Genomic DNA, 25,103 nt, shown 5'->3' with positions numbered 1-25,103 from the left:
TAAGAGCACCCGACTGCTCTTCCGAAGGTCCGGAGTTCAAATCCCAGCAACCACATGGTGGCTCATAACCATCCGTAACAAGATCTGACGCCCTCTTCTCCAGTGTCTGAAGACAGCTACAGTGTACTTACATAGAATAAATAAATAAATCTTTAAAAAAAAATTTTTCTAGCCATTTCAATAATAATTATATGTACATACTCTCAAAACTTAATTTCTACAGTAAGTAGTAAGTTTCTGTTATAAAGGATTTGAGAAGCATAGTTTGAGAAAAGCAGTTTGTTATAGAATGTAAATAAAAGTGAGCTTCAGAGTTGTGGAATCAATCATGGTTTCTGTTATTTCTGTAGTCTTGCTATTCACATTGCATATTAAAAGTGATACAACCACACACACACACAAAAAGTGAGCTTCAGGTATTACCTAAATGTAAGTGAGCTTTAGGTTTTCTCATTTAGAAACTGGCCTAAGGAGATAAGGAATTGAGACTCGGATCAGCACAGTGTTCTGGAAGAATGAAGGCTCAGAGTTCTGTTGGAAGAGGGATAGAGTACAGCAAACACACAGGAAGGAGTCCATCCCAGCCCTTAAGGACTCACGGTAGAGTAAGGGCGTTGGAGGGTCAGCCCTCATCAAAGGAAGTCTCCTTGACCATTACAGAATCCCACTGCTGAGCCACAAGGACAGGTGACTACATGGTAGGTGCCCAGTCCCAACTGACTTACCCAAGATGCCTGAGCCTCAGGGATCATAATGGGAGGGCATGGGACTTGACAGAGATATAAGAACCAGAGGAACAAGTTTGCTGTGAGACTGTGTCTCCAAGAAACTCGGGAGCAGCTGTCCATGAAGTCTTACCAACATGGCTGCTTAAACAAGACCTGGAAAAGAAAGACAGCAATAACATGCTAACGTGGAAGGGGAAATCTCCTGGGGCTTCAACCCTGCACAGAACTCAGGAACTAAGGCGTGCTGGAGGTGGGAGAAGAGGGAAAATCTTCCTCCCTAAGCTGGTTCTACAGTACCAAGTGGTCAGCAATGCAATCATATACACAGAAGTAAAGTTATATGGACTGAGCATGTTCTGTCTATGTACTTGGGGGGGATAATGATGTAATTGCATTTTTATTTCAAAAATAAAAATAAAAGTTTAAGACATATTGTAAGAAAAATAAACAGAAGAAAACTTCTATGGGGTCTTTAAATATCTATGGGATCTTCAAATATCATACATATCATATCTAAGATTATATGAAGTATCAGAAGCAACAAATTTGAGGTTAAAAGAAACCATTCTTACTCCACTAGAATTATTACAGTAGTTTAATTGTGAAATTTAAGAAGCAATAACTAGTCAGGCAATGGTGGTGAATGCCTTTAATCCCAGCACACAGGAGGCAGAGGCAGGTGGATCTTTATGAGTCTGAGGCCAGTCTGGACTACAGAGCGAGTTCCAGGACAGCCAGGGCTACACAGAGAAACTCTGTCTCAAAACAGCAACAAACAAAGCAATAACTGTTTATAGACCCCATAGCCAAGCTATCAGAGTATGGGTGTCTAGAAAAATAAATATAAATGAGAATAGTCAGGAAAGTAAAATAATTTAGCAGTTTCTAATTGAGAACCAGACTATCTCCAAAAAAGGCTTCAGGGCTTTTCAGCAAATTATCAACACTGAAGACGCCCTGCTCAGCCTCTTCATTCTTGACTTGAGAAGAGCTTCAGACTCTTTCTTAACAATGCTTAAAAATGTTGAAGACTTAGATACTCATCTGTGTGCTGCCTATGGTTGGTATTCCACAGACTGGCTTCACATTCTCATATGGCATTAACTAGCTGGGACTCTCATTAGTTCCCACTTTAAACAGATCCTGCACTCAGAGCTTACTCAGGAATTAGTGCTCACAGCCCAGGACAGGGGTTAGCAGTTCTTAAGCATTCCTTTCACACTTGTCTCTTAAGTGTGATATAGTGAGGGAAAAGAAAAATGTTTCTTGTTTCAGTATTTCTAAGAAAAGCAAGGGCAAAGTCGAGAGGGCTGAGGACATAGCTCAGTTGAACAGTATTTGCCTGGATTTCACGAAGGCCTGAAGTGGATCTCCAGACTTCATAAAAGTGGGGATGCCAGCTCATTCTTATGATCATAGACTTAGGAAGTAGAGGCAGATGGAGCAAAAGTACAAGACTATCCTCAATTATATAGCAAATTTGAGGCCACCTTGGGCTACATGAAACTCTCCCAAACAACCACAAAAATCCTCATAGACCAAATTTTGAAGGAAGAATGCACATTTTTTTCCTCTTTAAAGATTATTGTTAAACAGTAGCCATATACTTCATGTGGTTACATTATTTAGTTGCTCTTGTACCATTTTTTTTCAAATTAACCTTATGACATATAATGTATGTACAGTCCACTGTAGCCACCCCTCCATGCAGCTGCAGGGAAGTCCTCAGTGGTGTTAGATGGGGAGGAGTGCCCACACCTCTCTAAGCAGCCCTTACCTAGGGTCTGTAAATAAGTCCAGCAAATGGCTCCTTTTATTTATTTATTTATTTATTTATTTATTTATTTATTTATTTATTATATGTGTGTACACTGTAGCTTTTATTTATTTATTTATTTATTTATTTATTTATTTATTTATTTATTTATTATATGTGTGTACACTGTAGCTGTCTTCAGACACTCCAGGAGAAGGCATCGGATTTTTGTTAGGGATGGTTGTGAGCCACCATGTGGTTGCCTGGGATTTGAACTCAGGACCTTTGGAAGAGCAGTCCCTGTTCTTAACCACTGAGCCATCTCACCAGCCCCACAAATGGCTCCTTCAACTGAACTTCTATATAATTGTGCCTCTGTTGAGAGCTCAGGAGAAGGGGTAGACATTGCTTTCTGTCTCCTTCAGGGGGCAGGGAGAATTTTAGCTATAATTGTATAGCTGGATGCATCATGACAAATGTATATATACCTATATGACCACCACAGCTAAGAAAATTATTCCATCACAGAAAGTTCTCTTTCGGTCATTCTCCCTCTACATTACTCCTTTCTGCAGCTTTTCCCTCAGTCCATCAGCAAGCTGTGAGGTTAGTTTCCCTTGTTCATTTGTAGACTCATGTAGCGTGGACTCTTTAGTGCCTGGATTCTTCAACCCAGCATAGCATTTGTTAGATTCATCCATGCTATGTGAAACACTAATTTATTTATTTTACTGATAAATCTTTTTGTTTGTTTTATGTACTTAACCAGAGTGGGATCGTCTTCCCAGGATTTATTCTCCAATTGTTTGAGTATCGTGAGCAAAACATAAGTGTTTTTGTACAAGTCTTCTTATGGACCATGGTAGGATTTTCCTTGAGAGAATATACAGAAGTAAAATTGTTTATTGTTATTATTGGTGTTTTAGGTGTATATTTGATTTTATAAGAAATTGTTAAATTTTTTTTCAAAAATTCTTTCATCATTTTACATACCCACTAGCCATGTGCAAATTTCACTTACTCTGTATCCTTATCAACATGGTAGCAGCTATTGTATGGGCATGTGCAGTGCCCACTATGGCTTTATTCTATATTTCCCGAATGCCTAATAGTCATGAATATCTTTACATACTTGGAGGGCCAGACTTATTGTAATAGACTTTATCATGCTATTTAAAGTATCAGTTGATAGGTCTTGATAAAATCAGGGTTGTACACACAATTTCCCAACACTTACTAACTCCTTCTCTCAAATTCCATAGCAGTCGCTCTCTGTTTTGCCCAGCTGTAGCATAATTTGTACTCTGCTCTATGAAATTGCCTCTCTTAAATATACTATATAAATGAAAACTGTCAAAATATTGGTCTGTGGTGACTGACTGACTTTATTTACCATCATGATTCATCTATATTGTAGGGTGTGTGTGTGTGTGTGTGTGTGTGTGTGTGTGTGTGTGTGTGTGTGTGATGTTCAAATCTTTTGCCAACTTTTAATTAGGTTTCTTTTAAAATATTAATGTATAAGAATTTTTAAATATATTTTTGTATTTAGCCCTTTCTCCAAGGCTATGGCTCATTATAACCTATTAGGAACAGTGTTTTACTGGAATTCCTTCATTGCCTGGCAACTGAACTCCTAGTATTAAGAAAAAGAGATATGGGGCTGGAGAGATGGCTCAGTGGTTAAGAGTGCTAGCTGCGCCGGACGTGGTGGGGCACGCCTTTAATCCCAGCACTTGGGAGGAAGAGGGAGGCGGATTTCTGAGTTCGAGGCCAGCCTGGTCTACAAAGTGTACAAAGTGAGTTCCAGGACAGCCAGAGCTACACAGAGAAACCCTGTCTCGAAAAAACAAAAGAAAAAAGAAAAAAAAAGAGTGCTAGCTGCTCTTCCAGAGGATCTGGGTTCAATTCCCAGCACCTATATGGCCGCTCAAAACTGTAACTCCAGTTGCAGGAGATCTGACACCCTCACACAGACATACAGGCCAAACACCAATGCACATGAAATAAAAATAAATAATTTTTAAAAAAGAAAACGTGTATTTTTGACTTAAAATAAAAAAGAAGCCTCAGCTATCTTGTGTTCAAACATTTCTTCTTATAAAAAGTCTTGGGAAGAATTTAGGGCTGAATAAATGCTGCCTCAAACCGGCAAGATAAAACATAAATCATTGCTTAAAAAACATCTCCCAAGTCTATCTGCTTTCTGAGCCAACTGAGAGATGAAAGCAAGGAGTCTCATTTAAGAAGGCCTGTTGGATCTGTTCTGCATTTTATAGCTGTTATCAGAAGCAATTCATTTGGAGATCAAATAGACTGACAGAAAGGACAAGCAGGGAATTACCACTGGCAGCAGCCCAAAGCCAGGACCACTTCCCAGTGCTGGCACTGATATTGGGTCTAGTCAGTGCTCTGTCTATTACTCTTCCCTCCTCTGCCAGCTACACAGCATCATGACTACTAGAAAAGGAACTGAATTAATCTAATCAAACCAAAATAACATTACTTACATATTTTTCACACACACACACACATATATATCAAACTTTTAAAGTTTTAATCATGTTATGTACATTTTTCTTTACTTCTACCTCATTTTCTATGCTTCACTTTCCCCTCATATTTCTCTCTTTACTTCCTCTCTGTCCCCCTCCCTCCTTCCTCATCTGACTTTAATCTGGAGATTGAATTTACACTAGAGCATAAAGCAGTATATTTAAGCGACCTATCACTGAACATCACAGCCCAGAAAACTTTCTCATTAAGGAGATGGGAACATATGCTATAAATAAGCTTGCTTAAGAAGACACTGAAGGGTGAAACTGCATAATTCAGTTGAATTAGGTTTCAAAGTCATTGCAGAATTATCTTTGTGATGTGTGTGCATAAAGTATGGGTTAACTATTATAAAATGTCTTTTAGATAAAATCTAAAAATTAAAAACAAAAGTAAATTTTAAAAGAAGAGAGAGAGGAAGAAAGAGAGAGAGAGAGAGAGAGAGAGAGAGAGAGAGAGAGAGAGAGAGAGAGGAGAGCCAGGTGGTGATAGTGTACACCTTTAATCCCAGCACTCAGGAGGCAGAGGCACTGGATCTTTGAGTTTAAGACCAGCCTCGTCTACAGAGTGAATGCCAGGACAGCCAGAGCTACACAGTGAAGCCCTATCTCAGGGGTAGTCGGGGTAGGGGAGAAATGGTTGCTGGGTGGTGGTCATGCATGCCTTTAATCCCAGCACTTAGGAGGTAGGGACAGACTGATCTTGGAAGGCAGAGGCCAGCCTGGTCTAAAAAAGAATTCCAGGACTGTTACACAGAGAAACCCTGTCTCCAAAAAACAAAAAACACACAGAGAGAGAGAGAGAGAGAGAGAGAGAGAGAGAGAGAGAGAGAGAGAGAGAGGAAGAAAAGAGATGATAAATTTTTCTAAAGCTTATTCTATTTAGAAGCAAAAGTGGATTTTCCAAACAGTAAACAAACTACTCCTAAAAATCAAATTATGTTAACAGGAAATTACAACTAAAGGTATTCATTTAGGTACAGAAGTCATTTTGGAATCTTATTTTCTTATTTCCAGCTTGGGTAGAACTTAAGAGTCGTCCCTTGCCCATTGTGCCAATCACTGAGAAATCTGCAAATGTTCACCAGTTACATCCACAGAAGAGACCCATACCCTCTTCAGAAAAGGAAGTGCCACACCTTTGTTTGTCCGGTGAAAGTATCTCTGTTAAAAAATCAAAAGTAGAAGCAAATCCAGAGAATGACCAAGAACCAGCTGCTAGAATAATGCAGAAGCCCGAAAACAGTTGTGTTGGACTTGGTGCTCCTGTGCCATCTGCTGAATCAGCCTCCTCTTCCCAGATCAAGGCATCTTATGATAAAAATCGAGATGATTTGGACCTTCTGAGTGAGTTTATTATTCTGAGAAGTAAACACCAGACTTTCCCTTCAGAAATTGACGTCAAAAGCCATGACCATGACCAAAACAATGGTGGGTAACTCAGTAAGATGTTGGCATAGAATGTAGCCTCTAGGAGTGGGCACTGCCTACCACACAATGCAAGAAATAAAGGCAAATTTAGAGAAATTATATAGTTTATCATAGTCAAGGAAACCGCCATTGATACTTATTATAGATGGAGATAGGTATGGAGATTATATATATATATATATATATATATATATATATATGCTTTTCCATATATACATATATACATATATACATATATATATATGGAATAGCATATAGAAATATGCTTTCAAAGATTAAAAGATATAATTTCATTTGTAACAAATATATTACTTATAAAATTTGCTTTCTATAATTTGGATATATAAACTTAGTATTCCTAACTTGATCATTCTTTCATGCTTTTTTCTTATTCACTTACAATGGTATCTCAGTATTTTTAAAAATAGTTTTACTAATTCTTCAAGGATTTCAAACATTGTCTTTTTAACATTAATCATTTCCCCTCCCCATCCCCTCCCATATTCACCCTCCAATTCATATTTATCCAATTTCATGTACTCATTCTTTAAAAGATTATTTTATTTTATGTGCACAGGTATTTTGCTTGTGTGTACACATGTGCACTGTGTGTGTGCTTGGTGCCCATAGAAGCTAGAAGAGGATGTTGGAATCCCTGGAACTGAAGTTACAGACAGTTTAAGCTGCCATTTGAATACTGGCAACTGAAAGAGTAGTAACTGCTCTTAATCTCTGGGCCATCTCTTCAGATCCACTCCCCCCACACACACATACACACGCTTTTTAACCCATCAGATCTCATTAGTGCCACCTATGTACTCTAAGTTGTGACCAACCATTGGAGCATGTTAGACCTACCAGGGGCTGTGCCCTTAGAGGAAACTAACAGTCCTTCTCCCAACAACTCTCAGTCACCAATAGTTCCTTAGCTAGGGGTTTATCTTAGTATTTAAGCATACTTAATAGTACTTAGACATTTTCTCATTTAATTGCTTATTAATCTTTATAATATTATCAAAGAGTTTCCATTTGAGCTGTAATTCTTAAATTTTCCCTCATCTAACCACATCGAAAGTAGTACAGTATGCCATATCACTTTACGTCTGGTTTTTAAAAAATTGAACTTTAGAATAATTTTTAAATTTCAGACAGTTCTCACTATGTAGCTTTGGATGTCCAGGAACTCACTGTATAGGCTAGGCTGGCTTCAAACTCAGAGATTCTCATGCCTCCCAAGTGCTTAGATTAAAGGTGTGTGCCACTACATTCTGGAATAATTTTGACAGACTTTACCTTGGTGAAATTGATTGAAGTGTTTATGTTACTTATAGCATAATTGGGTCTTTCAGTTCCATGTCTATCTGTGGAGACAAGACTTGGTTCTTGGTGTCAAGGTAGTTATGGTATGACAGCATTTACAGATGTGCTGAAATGCATTACTACTGCATGACAGTTTCCTGGTGAAAATTCAGAGAAGGATTCAGAGATTTTGGAGCTCTGTGCTTGTTTATGCATATATATATATATTCACCATGGTTTCTGGTTCTATGATAGTTTAGCCATGAAATAAAGCACCTTGCTGATGACAGATTTTTTTTTGTTTTTTGTTTTTGTTTTTTGTTTTTCAGGACAGGGTTTCTCTGTATAGCCCCACAGCTGTCCTGGAACTCACTCTGTAGACCAGGCTGGACTCAAACTCTGAAATCCACCTGCCTCTGCCTCCCAAGTGCTGGGATTAAAGGCGTGCGCCACCACTGCCTGACACTGATGACAATTCTGTATGTCTCTGGGATCACTCTAACCAACACTTTCCTCATAATTCAGACATAAAGGAATAAAGAAGGGGTTGGGGAGATGAGTCAGTCAGTAAAATAGTTGCCTTAAAAGCACAGGCTCCCTGACCAGCTTAGGTGAGGACTGAGTGGGTAGGTGCCCCTTAAAAGCTCAAACCATGTTCAAAGAAAGCTGGGTGTAGTGGCATGCACTTGTAATCCCAGTATTGGGAAGGTGGGGTCAGGAGTGTGCCTGGGATTGCTGGCCACCCAGCCTATCCAGCTTGGCAAGCTACAGGACAGTCTCAAAAGAAAAACAAAGTAAATAGCAACCAAAGACGCCAACAGAGATTGTCCTCTACACATACACACCTACATACCCATGCACCATGCACACATGCACACTCACACATACATGCACATACAGCACAGCATGTACATACATCACACACACACACACACACACAAGTGAGGAAAAAAATTTTGTTATTTTTAGATGTGTTTCCAGACTGTACTCCTATTTGGATTGAGAAAGAATCCCATGTGGCAATGGCGCCCTTTTCTGCTTGTTCTACTTATGAGAATAGCTTATAAAGGGACATATTAGCATCATAAACAAGGAGCCACAGCAAAAATGTTGAAAGAGATGAAAAGAATATTTTCATGTTAAAAACATGAGCTAGCTTCCCAACCCTTTAAAAGAGTGCTGATATAAAGAGGGAGGGAAGGCCTCTGTGCCCTGACATTTGCTCGGCCAGTGTGGTGCTCCTGGCCTCTTTGCTCCTGCATATCTTCTCTCTGGTCGGGTGTAGAAACCAGTGTCTAAGTTGTATTTTGGGGGTACACTTAAGGGAATGAGCATCCCCAAAGAAAGACGTATAGTCAGCCTGCCCTATGTTGTGACTCTTTCCTAGTGAGAGTCTCCCTGGCCAGCTTAGGTGAGGACTAAGTGGGTAGGTGCCTCCTTCAGATATTTAGTTACCAAGCCCACCTATCTCTCAAATCAAGCCTTATTCTCCACCTTAGCTTTATTATCAACAAAGGTAATACTTCATTTCTTGCCTTATTTTACAGTTAATTGGGGATTAAAAATGTTATGACTTTAGTCCTCTCAAAAATCTCAATAATTAATATCACTTTAGAGAACCTATTTAGAGTACTTAAAATTAATTGGCAGTATTACTTGTAAAATAATGTGGTTTTATATATTTTCCATCATTATACTTGGAATTCTTTTATTTAAGGTGGGATCTTTCTGTGTAGGCTGGCCTTGATCTGTGATCTTCCCACCTTAGCCTCCCAAGAGCTGGGATTATAGGTACTGGCTCCCATATCCCACTCTGTTACCAGACTTTTAACTCCACATAAAAATATCGCAGGCTGGTATCACAGTTTTAAAAGTATCTTATAGTCATATTATTGGTGGATGACATGAGTATTTAGTTAAAATAGCTGTACCTGCACATATTTTCTATAATATTCTATACTTTTCTATAATATTTAGAAAATAAGAAACCTAACATGTATTGAACACTGTATCAGGTACCACACTGCATATTAAAGGAGGGCAGTTACCTAAGATTTTATGTAGAAAATGGCTGAACTGAAGACTGAAGAGTAAAACTGGGATGCTTGAGACAGTAGAGTGAAAGGTTGGACACAGAAGGGAAACTCAGGAAAGCCACAGAGAGGTGATGTACAATGCCATTGTCTTTCACGTATTAAGAACTGGAGTTGGAGTTTGGTCCCTGAAGTACAGGTAGGCATCCGAGGTCATACTCTGCCTATGAGAAACCTGGGGCTGCTGCAGGGCCGAGGTAGAATTCAGAGCGGATGCCAGAGTTTACCCCATTCCCATCATCTGCCTTGCTTCTCAGCATAGCGTTAGGTCCACTGATCCGGATAATTCATTTAACTCAGTCTCAGTGTACTTCCATGAAAAGAGTTAACCACAGTGATTTTAAACACAGTGTTAAAATAAAGCAGCCTCATTTCTTCTGAACAATTTAATGTTTTTGCTAGAATTTCAAGATAAAGAAAACTATTCTTTGACTCTTCAAGAAGAAAGTCCTGTTGTTTCTAATAATAAAGCTCCAGAGGAAAGATGTCAAGAAAGGACAGATGACATCATCGAGATCCCTGCATCAGGTGCGCAGTGTGGTTTCAAGGTCATTGGGAAGTCCTCTCCCAGATTTCCAGAACATACCTTATTTTCCATGTAATTGTCTTTACCTGTTTCAGAAACTTTTGTTTTGTTTTGTTTTTTCTAGACAGGATTTCTCTGTGTAGCTCTAGAACTCAGTATATACATCAGGCTGGCCTTGAACTTAGAGATCTGCTTGCCTCTGCTTCCCAAGTGCTGGGATACAGACATTTCTCAATTCTATTTCTGTTTTCAACTTATTTCCAGACCTGAAGCTCGGTCCACTGCTTCTGTCTTTCTCCCGCTGCCTCACTCCAGACAATTGTTATCTTCCTTCATTAAAACGGAAGCCACTTTCCTGCATCCCTGTGAAAAGAAGGGACTGCAGGAGCCCCTGGTCTTCGTCCATGGTTTCCATGGTTGGGAAATGTGTTATCAGTGGTCACTCCATTCCTCACAGGCACGGAGATGTGAGTTGGGTGTCAGCACACTACCCTTTTCACACACACCAATTTCAGTGCCATTATTTTTCAGACACCCAGTGCCAAGCATACTGTCTCCTAGAAGCCACAGCGATTCCTATCTTAAAGAAGCTTGTTTGCCTCTGTACTTACCCTGCCGCCAATTGGAAATTCGCCACTGTCAATTTTGACCAAACAAGATTCTTCTTAAAGGAACAAGAAAAAAAGATAAATGATGTTATTCACCAAGGTGAGTATAAATCAAATCCATAATATGCAAAGGATACATTTTTAGACAATTTTAGCAATGCAGACCTCAGATCTAGAAGAAACCTTGACTGTAATTTAGCATGTAGTACTCACATCTGGCCAAGCCCAGAAGATTCTCAGTGAATCTCCTAACTAACATGTATTATTTAATAGATCTGCATTGCAAGACCAAAGTTAACCCTATAACCATTCTCAGTGGAACCAGGACTTGGCCCTGCTCTGCCCAGACAAAATCATGAAAGGATCCAAAGGATAATTTCCTGTGAATTTAACTGCATCTTATAATGAAATATAAGATCTATATAAACACAAAATACCCAGCTCCCAACAACATAAAACTGACGATGTCTAATGTAAAGTCATATCACCAAACACAAAGATACAGGAATTTTGATCCATAATGAGAATAATCTGTTGAAACAAACCTAAGTCAAAGGTGCAGGAGTTATCAGAAGTTGCTAGGTTTGTTGAAACATTTTTTGCATAAGCAGAGGGGTTTCAGGCACCTGACAGAGAGTCCTAGCCAGTGATTACTGCCGTCATTGCTGACCTCTAACATTGTAGTTCTGGGGAAGGAAAGAACAGAAAAAAAAAAAAAAGGTTTTAAAACAGGACAGTGGCTTTCTACGCTTTCTTACCCATATAAGCCCCTTCCCTACTGCTCAGACCATGGATTGAGGCCTTCTCTTAGAGTTATTTCTGTCCTTGCTGTGGCATGTCCTTTGGGGTTTGTAGTCGCCTGTAGTATAGGCTAGGACATAACTAATAGAAAAAATAGGGCACTTACCATTTGTTGAGTGACATTTTAAAATCTTAACCCCTTGACCAGTCTGCCTGTTACCCTTCACTTCAAGTTCTAAGTTCATGTCTGCCTTGTGCTTATTGTTGAACCAGTGCAAGAGACACAGTGCACTGTAATATGTTATCTGGACCTAGTTTATTAGTAAAGTCAATTTTCTAAACTCATTAAATTACACATATAGTAAAAACTTTTGCAGATTCTTTAAAAGATAGTACAGGTGGGCTGGAGAGATAGCTCAGTTTTTTAAAGAGTGTTTGCTTCTCTTACCAAGGACCTAGATTTAGTTATCGCATGATGGTTCATACTACCTGTGTAGCACATGCATGCCCTCCACTCCCCATCTCATACTTCCACATACAGAGGAATCCAAGCATTCATCTCCAGGAAGTGTGTAGCGCATGTCCAGGAGGCAATTGACTTGTGTCTTGCGAGTTTATCTCTGAGCTAACTGTTTCAGGTGTCTATCTGCATTTCAAAGTATTACTTCATTCACAAGTCTCTATGTCTATTTTACTCCTCTTTTTTTTTTTTTTTTTTTTTTTTTGGTCCGAGACAGGGTTTCTCTGTGTGTAGCCCTGGCTGTCCTGGAACTCACTTTGTAGACCAGACTGGCCTTGAACTCAGAAATCCGCCTGCCTCTACCTCCCGAGTGCTGGGATTAAAGGCATGGGCCACCACACCCGTAGACCCATCTACGTCTGTTTTAAACAATAGGCAAGTTATGAAGTTAATTTTCTTCTTGGTTAGAGTGGCTTTTTTATTCCCCCAAAAAGTAAACATAATGTCTTTACCACTAGGGGATGCGCTCTGCAGTTCGTCGTCAGCGTTTAGGACTAGCTTGAGCATCACTTATCCTCACTGAGGCTGACTCCTCATCTGTAAATGAGGATCACAGTCATCCTGAGAGGATTATAGAGTCCATGAGCTAACCTGCTTATACACAGCTTAGCAATCGTAAGCACTTGCTAACAGACATTAGCTGTCACTGTTAATCAGAGCTGATACATATTCTAAAACTCTAGTGTATTTTTTAACTATCTTTTTGTTTATATAGATAAAAATGATGACAGAAAAATGACATTCAAGCAGGCTGCTCTTTTACATCTCCTGGTAACAATTAGAGATGTCCTTTTAACTTGCAACTTGGATACCGCATTAGGTTGGTGGAGAAATGTTTATTTCTTGTTTTCTTCTTGTTGAATATTTTATCTGAAATAACTTACTGTTCTGAAAAAGGTATCACTTCTTGAAAAATTATGTAGCCTTCTCTCCTATTACACTGATCAACATACATTTTGTCATAATTATTAATGGAATATATGCATATGTAGTATATATTATATGTATTTCAGCACTAGGGATCAAACTCAAGACCTCTTAATATTTTACTACCAAATGAGTAGTCTGTCACTGAGCTGCACTCAGCACAGAACGGAGCTACATAGATTCTGATTATGCTGTTTGCTCCAGGTCTGAATTCCTGAGTTCTGATGCCCTTATACAGATTTAAATGTGAGATTTGACATTTTGCCATATACATTTTAGACCCTTAGTGCCCTTAGTGCATGTTTGGAACTTAGCCTTAAAAAGTAAGAACTAGCTATTGTTATACAAAACAGTTTAGCATTTACTTTTACTGCACAGGGATAGGGAGCCATTGAGAAGATAAGATTTGCTTTTAAAGTTAATTCTGAGGCTGGAGAGATGGCTCAGTGCTTAAGAGTAGATATGCTCTTGCAGTGGGCCCCAGCCCAGTTCCCAGCACCCACACTGAGCTGCTGCTCCAAGGGATTGTTGCCTCTGACCTCCACAGCACCTGCACTCATGGGGATTTACCCCCTGCACACACACAGACAGATAAGTAAAAATACAATAATTTTTGGGGGGTGGGGTCAGAGTTTCTCTTTGTACTCCTGGCCATCCTGGAACTCACTGTGTAGACCAGGCTGGCCTTAAACATAGAGTTCTGCCTACCTCGGCAGTGATAGGATTAAAGGTGTGTGCTCCCATGCCTGGTCTACAATAAATCTTTTTTAAAAGTTAGAAGTACAACAACAGTGTTGAGAATCAGGTCTGAAAATCTTAGGAGGTAAAATGTAAGTCAGTCTCTAAGTCACCTAGCAACACTGATGTGAGACTTAACATGCATGTGCATGGAGAACATATGGAATGAGCTAAACATCCTAAGTCAACACTCACTACCCAAATATGTTCAATGCCTGAGCTGCAGAAGCTACCACGTGCTCTGCTGCAAAAATTCACCAAACTCACTGGGCCCCAAAATCTCACGGAGAGCTTGACAGAAAGGGATTCTTGGGATAAAAATCTAGATTTACTAAGTATGACCCTTCAAGGACAAGATTTGGGTTTAAATTGTCCTTAGTGGTCTGGTATGGTTGTATAGGCTTATAGTGCCAGCTTTTGGGGAGGCTAACAGGGCCCCTGGAATTTGAGACCGTCCTGCAGAACACAGGAAAATCCTATCTTATGTGCATGTCTTAGACCCCAATGTTTGAACAGATGCAAATATTAATTATGAGTAAATACTACTTTTACTCTGAGATTATAGTCTAATGAGGTTGTCACATACATTATATAAAAAATTTCAGGTACAAAGTTATGTAAATTAAATATTAAGAAAATTCCACTGAAACAATGTTTAACCCCAGCACTCAGTAGGCAAAGGCAAAGGCAGGAGGATCTCTGTGAGTTCTAGGCCAGCTTGATCGGCATAGGGAGCTCCAGGGGAGCCAGAGCTACAGAGTAAGTGAGAACCTGTCTCAAAAACAGAACACAAAAGTTTCATTTTGTTTTGTTTTGTTTTTGTAGTGATTTTTGCCATGGAGTTATAATCAGAAACATTAAAGACTTATCATTTTCCCTAATTTTTTTTAAACAGGATATTTGTCAAATGCAAACGCTATCTACAAAAGTGTGTTAGACTCCTGTTTGGATAACATTTGGAGACAGCTGAAAATTTTACAGTTTATTAAGGAAAAAAGGCCTAAAACCAACTATAAGATCCAAGAATTGCAATGTCAGATACTAAGTAGGCTACAGAGTCAACAACAAATGAAGGTTGAGTATTGGGTTGAAGCAGATAAAGTATTTAGTATAAAGAATGGGTGTAACATGATTTGACGTATTTAACTTTGAGGTTAGAAAATAGGCTATGTTTGGCCCTTGACAGTTTTCTCCTTAAGTAAGATAACAGTAGTCTTAGACTCAGAAAAAGGGAGCATTATTCACTGCCTTCAAATTTAAATGCTTTAATTTCTGTTGTAAACTGTTGTCTTAGATTGTAGAGACGTACATCATAATGTAACTGTCATAATTTACTTTTGTGTAGTGAGCCAGAACCTTATCTGACATAATACTGAAAAAAAAAAACACTTTATGTCTTGTCTTATATTAGAAATTATTTTCCCACCCATCAATTATATGAAAGCTGAATGAATGAACTTTTAAGGCAAAATGCCTCTTCAAACCCAATCTAGCAGAAAAAAATTACACAAGGTCATACTGACTCTGAATATCAATCTATATGAATTTTTTTCCTTTCCCACTCTGCTGGTCCTCTATCCTCAATTTTATAGTTTCTTGAATGACTTTTAAAGTTGTTAAATCAGGAAGTGACAAGTTTACCATTAAACCTAACTCACTGCTCCCCACCCCCCAGAAAGAAACTGCATGATAAGTAGGAGGATACAAGTTGCTCCTTTGTCCAGTGATGTCAGACCTGGGGTTGAAGTTAACAGTAATGAAGCAGGCCGAGAGAATTTGTGTATAGATGTTATAGACAGATGCTAAGACTCTGCCCCAGAATGCTTCCCTTGTTGATACTTGGTGCTACCAGAGTTGAGAACAGGATTATTTACTGTGTAACCTGTGTGCTCCCTTTCTGTTTTTAAGACTGGGTTGGGTCTCTGTGCAGCAGAAGCTGGCCTTGGCCTTCAGGTCCTCCTGCACAGGCTGCCTGATTCCTAGGAGTACAGGCTACTGCACCCGGTAACTCTGGTCTCCTTGATGTTACGTTTATCTGACCAGTTAAATATGCTTTATCACTGATAGTTTTATCACTGTGGCAAAACTGTAGAAAAGAATAATCCAGCTGGGGGCATACCTCAGTCTAGAGCACTTGCTTGTATGTGTGAAGCCCTCGGTTTAATCTTCAGCACCACGAAAATACAGAAGAGAAGAGTGATTGTTCAGAATCATGTGGAATTCTTATTTTTGACTAGGTACTGATTATAATAAGAATGGACTCAGATGGAGAGAAGCATTTGCTTATTAAAACCCTTAAGAAAATAGAAGGTAGGGACATTTGTCTTGTCCTTTATTTAGTAAATGTTTTAAGTTATAAAAATGTATTCATCTATCTGACATTGACATTAAAATACTATAAATTTGTCTTCTCAAAACCTAGAACTCAGTGGGGTTTCTCTAATGGTTTAATTCTCTAGTTGCTCAAATGTTCATTGGGATTTAACTGACAATTTTTAAATCAATGTAGACTATAAGTCTATAATACATGTATAATGTACTTATATGTATTTTTATTAAGAATATAATTTTTGGTTTTTTAAAAGTATTTATTTTATGTATATGAGTACATTGTCTACTAACTTCAGACATACAAGGGCATCAGGTCCCATTACAGATGGTTGTGAGCCACCATGTGGTTGCTGGAAATTGAACTCAGGACCTCTGGAAGAGCAGTCAGTGCTCTTAACCACTGAGCTATCTCTCCAGCCCAAGAATGTAATTTTATTAAGACTTTTTTAGATTACTCCCTAGTTGCTACATTAGTACTACCTGCTTACAATTCAGTTTTATAAACAAAGAAAAAAATCATAAAGACATAGCATAGTAGGTCTTATAAGTAGTGATTGAGGAGATGGAATTTAACCTGGTTTTCTCAAGTCAGCGCGTACTTCAGCTCTGGTCGCTGATGCCGCCTCTGTCTGCCCTTCCTGCTTTGAGCTTTGGAACCCACTGCCTGCGTGCAGTCTCTATTACACTATAACTGAAGTGTCACTTTCTCCCACAAATCTTTGCTTCCGCTGTAGCCATCTCTTATGGAAGCAGATCATTTTCCTTTCCTTATTTGTGTGTGTGTGTGTGTGTGTGTGTGTGTGTGTGTGTGTAAACTCACTCCTATCTACACGATGGAAGGAGAGAACCAACTCCTGAAAGTTGTCTTCTGACCCCTCTACACACACCAAATAAATAAATCAGGAAAGTGCTGCACAATATTAGCATGCATGTGGAGCTGAGGAAATGTTCCGCTCCATAGGGAAGAGCACCCAGGCCTGCATGATGGAGCACCTCCTCCTTTGACCTCATTTAAGATGATTGATAGTTGGAGCTCTTCATCTGGGTTTCAGGCTGAACACTCAGTTGGTACTTGTCCTCTTTTCAGTATTGCCTGATGACACAAAGGCTTGAATATACAAACTAGAAATGTTTTTAATCTTTCAGACTAACAACTATCCTCAGCCAGGAGCTAGTTAGGCGTACACGTGTGTGTGCTTGCGTGTGTGCGTGCATGCGTGCAGGTGTGCAGGTGTGTGTCTGTCTGTCTAATGATAGCGGAGGAAAAAATCTGGTTTCATCCTCTACATGTTTAGAGATTTAGTAAAGCACTCTCCATGTTCCTAATTTGTCTTTTGGACCAGAGCTAATATACACTTATTTAGGCTTTAGATGATATGGGTTACCTTATGAACTATATTAGGAAATAGTACTCATCCTTATTATTAACAAAGCTATGTGTTATCAAGAAATGTTACACATAATGGTTAACCATTACCATGCTGTCACTGTTTAATAACTTTGTGAACTTTAAAATTGACTGAAGTGCACTAATAGAATACAGAATTTATTTAGACTTGGTTTAATTGTTCTTTAATTAGTTATGCTGACCAGAAATAAGCTGATAGCCATAAGGACACAGTGTTTGAAATTCATATTTTGTTTATAAACAATAGTAAGAAATTTAAATTAAAATTAAAAATCATGGATGGCTGTTGCCCAGTAGGTCTTGTGTTTCTTAGAGAGTCAATAGACAAATGCACACACACACACACACACACACATTCATATCACATTGAAGTGCACCCCCTTGCTGATTTTGTTAGGTACTCCCATTTTTGGCTAGAGAAAAAGATAAGAATCTATTATGATTTGGGGCAGAATAACTTTAAAGTTCAGAGGTAGAGTGCTCACAGGCCAGGAGCCAGTAGCTGTAGCAATGAGTATTTAATATGGCTGTTTTAAAATGAAATGTTTGACCACTTTTGTGTGGCATAAAAAAATTTAGATTGTTTGATCTCAGTGTATACACACCAGAAATATTGCTTATGTTTTAAGCTTTCTGATAAGTAGATTTATAAATATAACATGAAAAATCATATTTCAAGTAATCTTGTTTACAGATTTTTAGTTCATTTTAATAAGAGTGGCCTTGGAAAAAATTATTTTAAAAAAATTGAAAAAGAAGAATCTTGTTGAAAGAAAACTCCCTTTTTTCCAAACAGGTTTAACAATGACTGTTTTACGTTCAAATGACAGAAAAGATTTTCTGAAAACTACCAGTGTTTTAAAAGGGTAAAGTATTTTTTTTTTAATGTATGGCATAGTTCCACAGGAAAGGGAAAATTCCTCCTGGTGTCTGGGCTGTAGCTGTAGCTGTAGCTGTAGCTGTAGCTGTAGCTGTAGCTGTGGCTGTGGCTGTGGCTGTGGCTGTAGCAGTGGCTGTGGCTGTAGCAGTGGCTGTGGCTGTAGCAGTGGCTGTGGCTGTAGCAGTGGCTGTGGCTGTGGCTGTAGCAGTGGCTGTGGCTGTGGCTGTGGCTGTAGCAGTGGCTGTGGCNGCTTGTAGCAGTGGCTGTGGCTGTGGCTGTAGCAGTGGCTGTGGCTGTGGCTGTGGCTGTAGCAGTGGCTGTGGCTGTGGCTGTGGCGGCTGCGGCTGTGGCTGCGGCTGTGGCTATAGTTCAGAGGTAGAGTGCTCACAGGCCAGGAGCCAGGCCTCGGTTTGATCCCTAACACCCAGGGCTCCAGAAATCAGGTTAAGGAAATCTGAAATCCACAGCTTTACTCTCTTCATGAAACATTCCTAACACTGAGCATTTTAACTCTCAACATAGTCTTGTATATTTAATAAAGTAAGCATCCAGGGATTTATTTCAATCTTATTTTAATATCCCCAAATTATTATCACCATTGTTAGAATAGAAACAAAACTAGGTGCTCAGCACTCAAGAGACAGAGACAGGGTCAGAGGCCCTGCAGAGAAGCCTTGTGGGGGTGGCAGGGGTGGGGGCATGGTGGGGAGGGCTAGAGAATGGAAGGGGAGGGGAGGGCAGGGGAGGGAAGGGAGGGAATGGAAGAGAAGGGAAAGAAAGGGGAGAAGAGGGGAGGGGAGGGGAGAGGAGGGAAGGGGAGGGAAGGAGAAGGGAAGGGAAGGGCGGGGAAGGTAGGGAAAGGGAGGTGAAGGGAAGGGAAGGGAGGGGAAGGGAGGGGAAAGGGAGGCGAAGGGAAGGGAAAGGGAGGCAAAGGGAGGGGAAAGGAGGGGAGGGGAAGGGAGGGGAGGGGAAGGGAAGGGAAGGGAAAGGAGAAGAGAAAAAAAACTTTTAAAACAGCCTAGTTTTTCTAACGTTTCTTGTGTTTTGTCTTCAGTAGGCATGCCTGTGTGATTGTGCACAACCACAGTATCGGAGCAGATTTCCCCTGGAGCAGCTTCTCCCTCGTGGTAGAGTACAACCACGTGGGGCACTCTTGCTGGGCCGAGCACTGCCAACTGTTGGATATACCTTTCCTGGCCTTTAAAGTCGCTGTTCCAGACACAGCTCTGCAGAGTAAGGGGACAAGCCAGCGTCCTGCTCCACTAGAGCAAGACTGTCCTTTTCACAGACTTTTCTTTGTTCCGATTCCTATTCATAGAGTAAACATTGTGTTTGTATAACTTCTTTAACGTGCACCCCTATTACTGCTGTTTAATAAAAAAGAGAAAGGTGTGGCAAAAGAAAAAGTAAGCATTTCATTATCTTACTTAGGAAATGCCTTGCTGGATCGATTTGGTGGGTTTCTCTGGAAAATTCCGATTCCATATGTATTTTTTGCATCTGAAGGACTTCTCAATACTCCAGAGATACTCCGGCTGCTGGAGTCCAAGTAAGGCACTGCGTTTTAGTTGTTGCTCTTATTTATGTGTGTATGGTCCGATGAGCTAAATAGTATGCCATGCATATTGTAGTCTAATTTATCATATTCTTGAATATTCTAGTCTTTCTGACCCAAGCCTAGAATATATAAGAACTACTTTCCAAAGAGTATATCAGTTTATATTTCTAATCCCTAAACTCTATTGAACATCTTTTTATGATATTTACTAACTTTGTGAGCAAAATAAAACTTAATTTTTCTTTAAATTTGCACTTCAATTTCTCTTGTAACCAGCACATATAGACATCTTATGTGTTATTTTTCTATAAATTACATGTTCAGAGATTTGAGCCATTTACAAAATTGAGAATGAAAATTTTTGCTTAAAAACAGCATGGAAAACAGGATTGTGAAGTTCTGAATGATTGGCTGGGTTTTCAGGTCATTAGTTTTGAGGTAATACCAACATTGAATGCTTTAAATTCAAAAATGCTATACCGTAGCACACAGGAGTAATGACACGCGTGTTCATGAAGGGTAACTGGTCTATTACTTCAGATAAAATCCAAATCAACAGTCCGTGCTTGTGTTTCCATTTCAAAGGTTACCAGGCATTCTTCAAAAAACTGTTAGCCACGTATACACAGGGAGTTGGCTTGTAGCTCAGATGTACAGTGTTCTTAGTATGTGTGTACAAGACCACTTTGGATTTGTGAGGCCCTGAATTTAACCCCCAGCAACAACTTGACCTGTTGAGATGATTCAGCTAACTAATAACACTACCTGCAGAGGAGCAGAGTTTGGCTCCAGCACCCAGGTTGGGCAAGCTCATAAATACCTGTAACGCCAGCTCAAGGTGATCCAGGGAGTCTGATGCCCTGTTCCAGCCTCCACGGGCACTGGAATGCACATGTATTCACTCATACACACACACATACACACGTACATACATACATGCATAAACAGACATAAAAATTAAAAGTACAATTTGTAATAAATAAATATGAATAAATAGAAATGTAGAAAGAGCTGAACACAACTCAAGGCAAAGGCAATAGAAAAAGCACCAGAGGCTTTCCAAGTGAGCAGGTATAGATTAGAGGAGAGAGGTTTCTAGTTTCTTTTATATGCTGAAGAAATCACAATTTTCTTCCTGAAATTCAAAGAATACATTGAATTATGAAAGGAAAACAGTGCCTCACATAATTTACTACTCAGAAGAGCGTTTTTGGCCATGGCATGTTCTTCACTGAAGACTATTGTCTGTTGCAGCTATAATATCACACTAGTGGAGAGATGCTGCTGCGGGTCACTGAAACTCTTTGGAAGTACAGAGTGTTATGTGGTGGTGACAGTTGATGAGCATACTGCTATAGTTGTGCAGGTAAAACTAATAAAAAATAGAAGCTCAGGTGGAAAGTGGATCCCACACATAATCCTTAGCATAAGGATGGGGAATGAATAGGTTCAAAGGTAGGAACTTATCACATTAAAATATATTTAAAAATAGAAAATCACACATATTGAAACATATACAACTCAGTGGGAGAGGATGCACCTAATCTGTCAGAGACTTGATGTGCCACAGTGGGGGGACACCTGGGTGGGCTCCACCCTCTCAGAAGTGATAAGGGGGATAGGGGGAGGGACTGTGTGGAGAGGGGGCAGCATTTGGGATGTAAATAAATAATACATACAACTATTGGGTACTTAAGATGTATATAAATTCTTTTTTTTAAAGATTTATTTATTTATTTATTATATGTGTTTACACTGTAGCTGTCTTCAGACACTCCAGAAGAGGGCATCAGATTTTTTTTTTTTATGGATGGTTGTGAGCCACCATGTGGTTGCTGGGATTTGAACTCAGGACCTTCAGAAGAGCAGTCGTGCTCTTAACCGCTGAGCCATCTCACCAGCCCGTATATAAATTCTTGAAAGAATCTTTTTATACATTTGCCTTATTAAAGTACCAGTTGCAAGGAAATAGAGATTAGAAATCAGGTTTAATGATACAGAGACCATAAATTATTGGTAAGTGTGGTGAAGTACAGTCTGATTTGAGGAGCAAACATTACAATATAAGAAAGATATTATGGGAAAATTCAAGTCTGTGTGCTGTGAATATTTAAAGTTACTAATTATTTGTTGACTTAGAAGAAATGTCTTAATCCATAGTTATAGAAGGACGTGTCATGAAAATTACACACTTTATCAAAATGTCTTAGTAAAGGACAAGAGGGTCCAGACGTGGAGAGACCTGGGAAGTCTCCTCAGCCCGCCCTTTTAACTGTGCAAGGCAGGCTCCAGGGCTTGCCTTAGGCCACCATCCTTACAGGGCAAGTGTTCTTCCCCCCTGCACCACCAACAGGTTATTCCATAGGCTTTCAAATGTGCTTTCTGCTGCCTGCCCCAGAGTAGCCATGTCCCAGCCCACAAAAGCCTTTACCATCACAGGAGCACTGGTTCTGCTATTGCATCATATCTTGGGCTCTGGAAGACCCACAAGGCTCCCTGTTGATGCTGTCTCTGGTTTTATGTCTACTACAGCTCCCCCATTTCCATGGGATTTTAATTTTTACACAAAATAGGAAACCATACCTATGCCTCTTAAGCTATCATTTATATGCCAGACTATTGAAGTTTTCAAGCAGTAGTCAATCTAATGTATCTTCATTTTCTTTACTTTTATAGGATCTAGAAGAGTTACATCATGAGAAGGCATCAGACAATATCATTATGAGATTAATGGCACTGTCGTTCCAGTATAGCTGTTGCTGGATAATACTATATTCCAAGGAAACACTAAATTCACAGTAGGCAAACATTTCTCTATCCATAGTCAGAGTCGGAGTCTTCTAGGTCCTCTCTGCACACAGATGCTCATGGCATGCCACGCTAGTCATCTAGTGTGCTTTAACTGAGGGACTGTGGGGGTGGAGGCACGTGACACACGCTTGGGCGTTCTGTTCGATCATCCTCTCCTGTCCCAGCTTATTAGTATAAGCATTATTGTTTAAGTGTTTTATTTCTTTGTAATCTTGGGCTTCTTTGCTAAATGATAAGTCACTTTTAAACCTCATCTAAAATCATGTTAATAAATTGAACACATAACTTTGGTAACCAAAACATTAGAAAATGCCATGTCCAGAAGATGGCTTGAGTTATTGTATCTCCTCTCCTTTACTGATAAGCAGAATAAATGTTTCTCCTTTATCCTGTGCCGGCTGGCTTCCCCCTGCCCCCACCTCTGTGCCAGTCTTTGCTTGTGGAGGCTACCGTTTCATGAATGTCATTATTCTTATTGTTCACTGCTCTGAAGCATTTGTCTGTTGTCAGTTGTGTGTCACTCCAAACTCTCCTTTGAATGTCCACCTTTCTAAGATCTTTCCCCTGGCTTTACACCTTCTTTGTGTCAGTCTCTAAATGTATTGTTGTGAGTTCTTTCTCTTCTATTTTATTCGTTATGCATTTTATCTACTACAGCTTTCATCAATATATGTTGGCATCTGTAGTCTTTTGGGGGAATTCCTGGCATAAATCTCTGTTTTTTTGTTTTTGTTTTTTTTTCAAGACAGGGTTCCACTGTGTAGCTCTGGCTGTCCTGGAACTCACTCTGTAGACCAGGCTAGATCTTCCTACCTCTGCCTCCCAAGAGCTGGGATTAAAGCCATGTGCCACCATGCCCACTAAATCTTTAATTCTTTTTTTTCTTAAAGGTTTTTATTTACTTTAATTATATGAGTACACTGTAGCTGTCTTCAAACACACCAGAAGAGGGTATATATATCCCATTACAGATGATTGTGAGCCACCATGTGGTTGCTGGGAATTGAACTCAGGACCTCTAGAAGAGCAGTCAGTGCTCTTAACCACTGAGCCATCTCTCCAGCTCAAATCTCTAATTCTTTATTAAATATTTCGGCCTTCATATTCCACAAACTCTCCAAGTTATCATGTTCAGATATGAACTGACTACATATCCTCTGTCCCCTTAAACCTACATTTCTTTTTGTCTGTCCTTTAGCAATTTTTGACATTGCCTCCTATTCAATTGTCCTATATTTATAGCACCAGTACCTTAGCTTAGATTTTATTTCATGTTGTTACACTACCAGATGTTTTTCTGTCTCCACATAACCTCAGTGTTCCTTTAAGCACGTGTCATATACTCAGTTAATGTTCCTAAAGCCAAGATCTGATTGTTCTGCTCTTATGAAAGCCTTCACTGCAGGACTGGGAAGACAGCTGAGTCAGCAAAGTGCTTGGCACAAGGAACTGACTTAAATCCAAGGACCCAGGTTGAAATCCCAGAACCTATGTTGAAGAGGAAAGTCAGGTGTGGTGGTCTGCATTTTAATCCCAATGTTAGGAAGGCAAAAGCAGATGAGTCCCTGTTACTCACTGGCCGCCAGCCTACCTGGTTGGCAAGTTCCCGGACAATTACAGAGCCTGTAATTACAAAGCAATAGAGTCGGCACCTGAGAAGTGACACGAGACTCTGGCTCTTCGGCACAGTTGAGAACACTTAATCCCAGGCAGAAGCTGGCAGATCTTTGTGAATTCAAGGCCAGCCTAATCTACATAGAAAGTCCCAGCCCAACCAGGGCTACATAGGAGACCCTGTCTCCAAAAAAATGAAGAAGGAGGGAGGAGGACAAGAAAAGGTCATAAACTTATGGATCCATATGCATTTTACACACACACACACACACACACACANAGAGAGAGAGAGAGAGAGAGACAGACAGACAGACAGACAGACAGACAGACAGACAGAGAGAGAACCTTTACTGATCTCCTAGTTACCTACTGAATACAATACACACTATAGCCCGTGTGTGAGGTCCTGGAGGTAGGACCCCGCTGGATTCTGGGCTGGGCTTCCCTGCCTTCCACTAGCCAGGTGCTTTCTACTTCTTCAACTGTTTCCTAGAGACGAACTGCTTTCAGGCCCTTAGGACCTGTCCCCAAGCACTTACTGTGTTTTCTCCTCCATTTCCTCAGAACTCCCTCATGGAC

The 25,103-nt window shown here is 39.8% G+C and overlaps 1 protein-coding gene across 1 annotated transcript in view; it reads left to right on the top strand.

Annotated features, from left to right (window-relative positions):
• The window catches only part of Shoc1 (shortage in chiasmata 1), a 76,056-nt gene that overhangs the window by 36,834 nt on the left and 14,119 nt on the right, over window positions 1-25,103 (top strand). The window contains exons 11-21 of the mRNA XM_029539820.1: window positions 6,057-6,470; window positions 10,265-10,390; window positions 10,920-11,096; window positions 12,973-13,077; window positions 14,818-14,996; window positions 16,160-16,232; window positions 18,458-18,527; window positions 19,596-19,774; window positions 19,973-20,090; window positions 21,354-21,465; window positions 22,776-22,897. Coding sequence (XP_029395680.1) covers window positions 6,057-6,470; window positions 10,265-10,390; window positions 10,920-11,096; window positions 12,973-13,077; window positions 14,818-14,996; window positions 16,160-16,232; window positions 18,458-18,527; window positions 19,596-19,774; window positions 19,973-20,090; window positions 21,354-21,465; window positions 22,776-22,897 — 1,675 coding nt within the window. The remainder of the gene's footprint in view (window positions 1-6,056; window positions 6,471-10,264; window positions 10,391-10,919; window positions 11,097-12,972; window positions 13,078-14,817; window positions 14,997-16,159; window positions 16,233-18,457; window positions 18,528-19,595; window positions 19,775-19,972; window positions 20,091-21,353; window positions 21,466-22,775; window positions 22,898-25,103) is intronic.

The sequence above is a fragment of the Mus pahari genome, chromosome 6, assembly GCF_900095145.1.
Source record: "Mus pahari chromosome 6, PAHARI_EIJ_v1.1, whole genome shotgun sequence".
NCBI lineage: Eukaryota > Metazoa > Chordata > Mammalia > Rodentia > Muridae > Mus > Mus pahari.
This window is presented reverse-complemented; position numbering and strand designations above follow the sequence as displayed.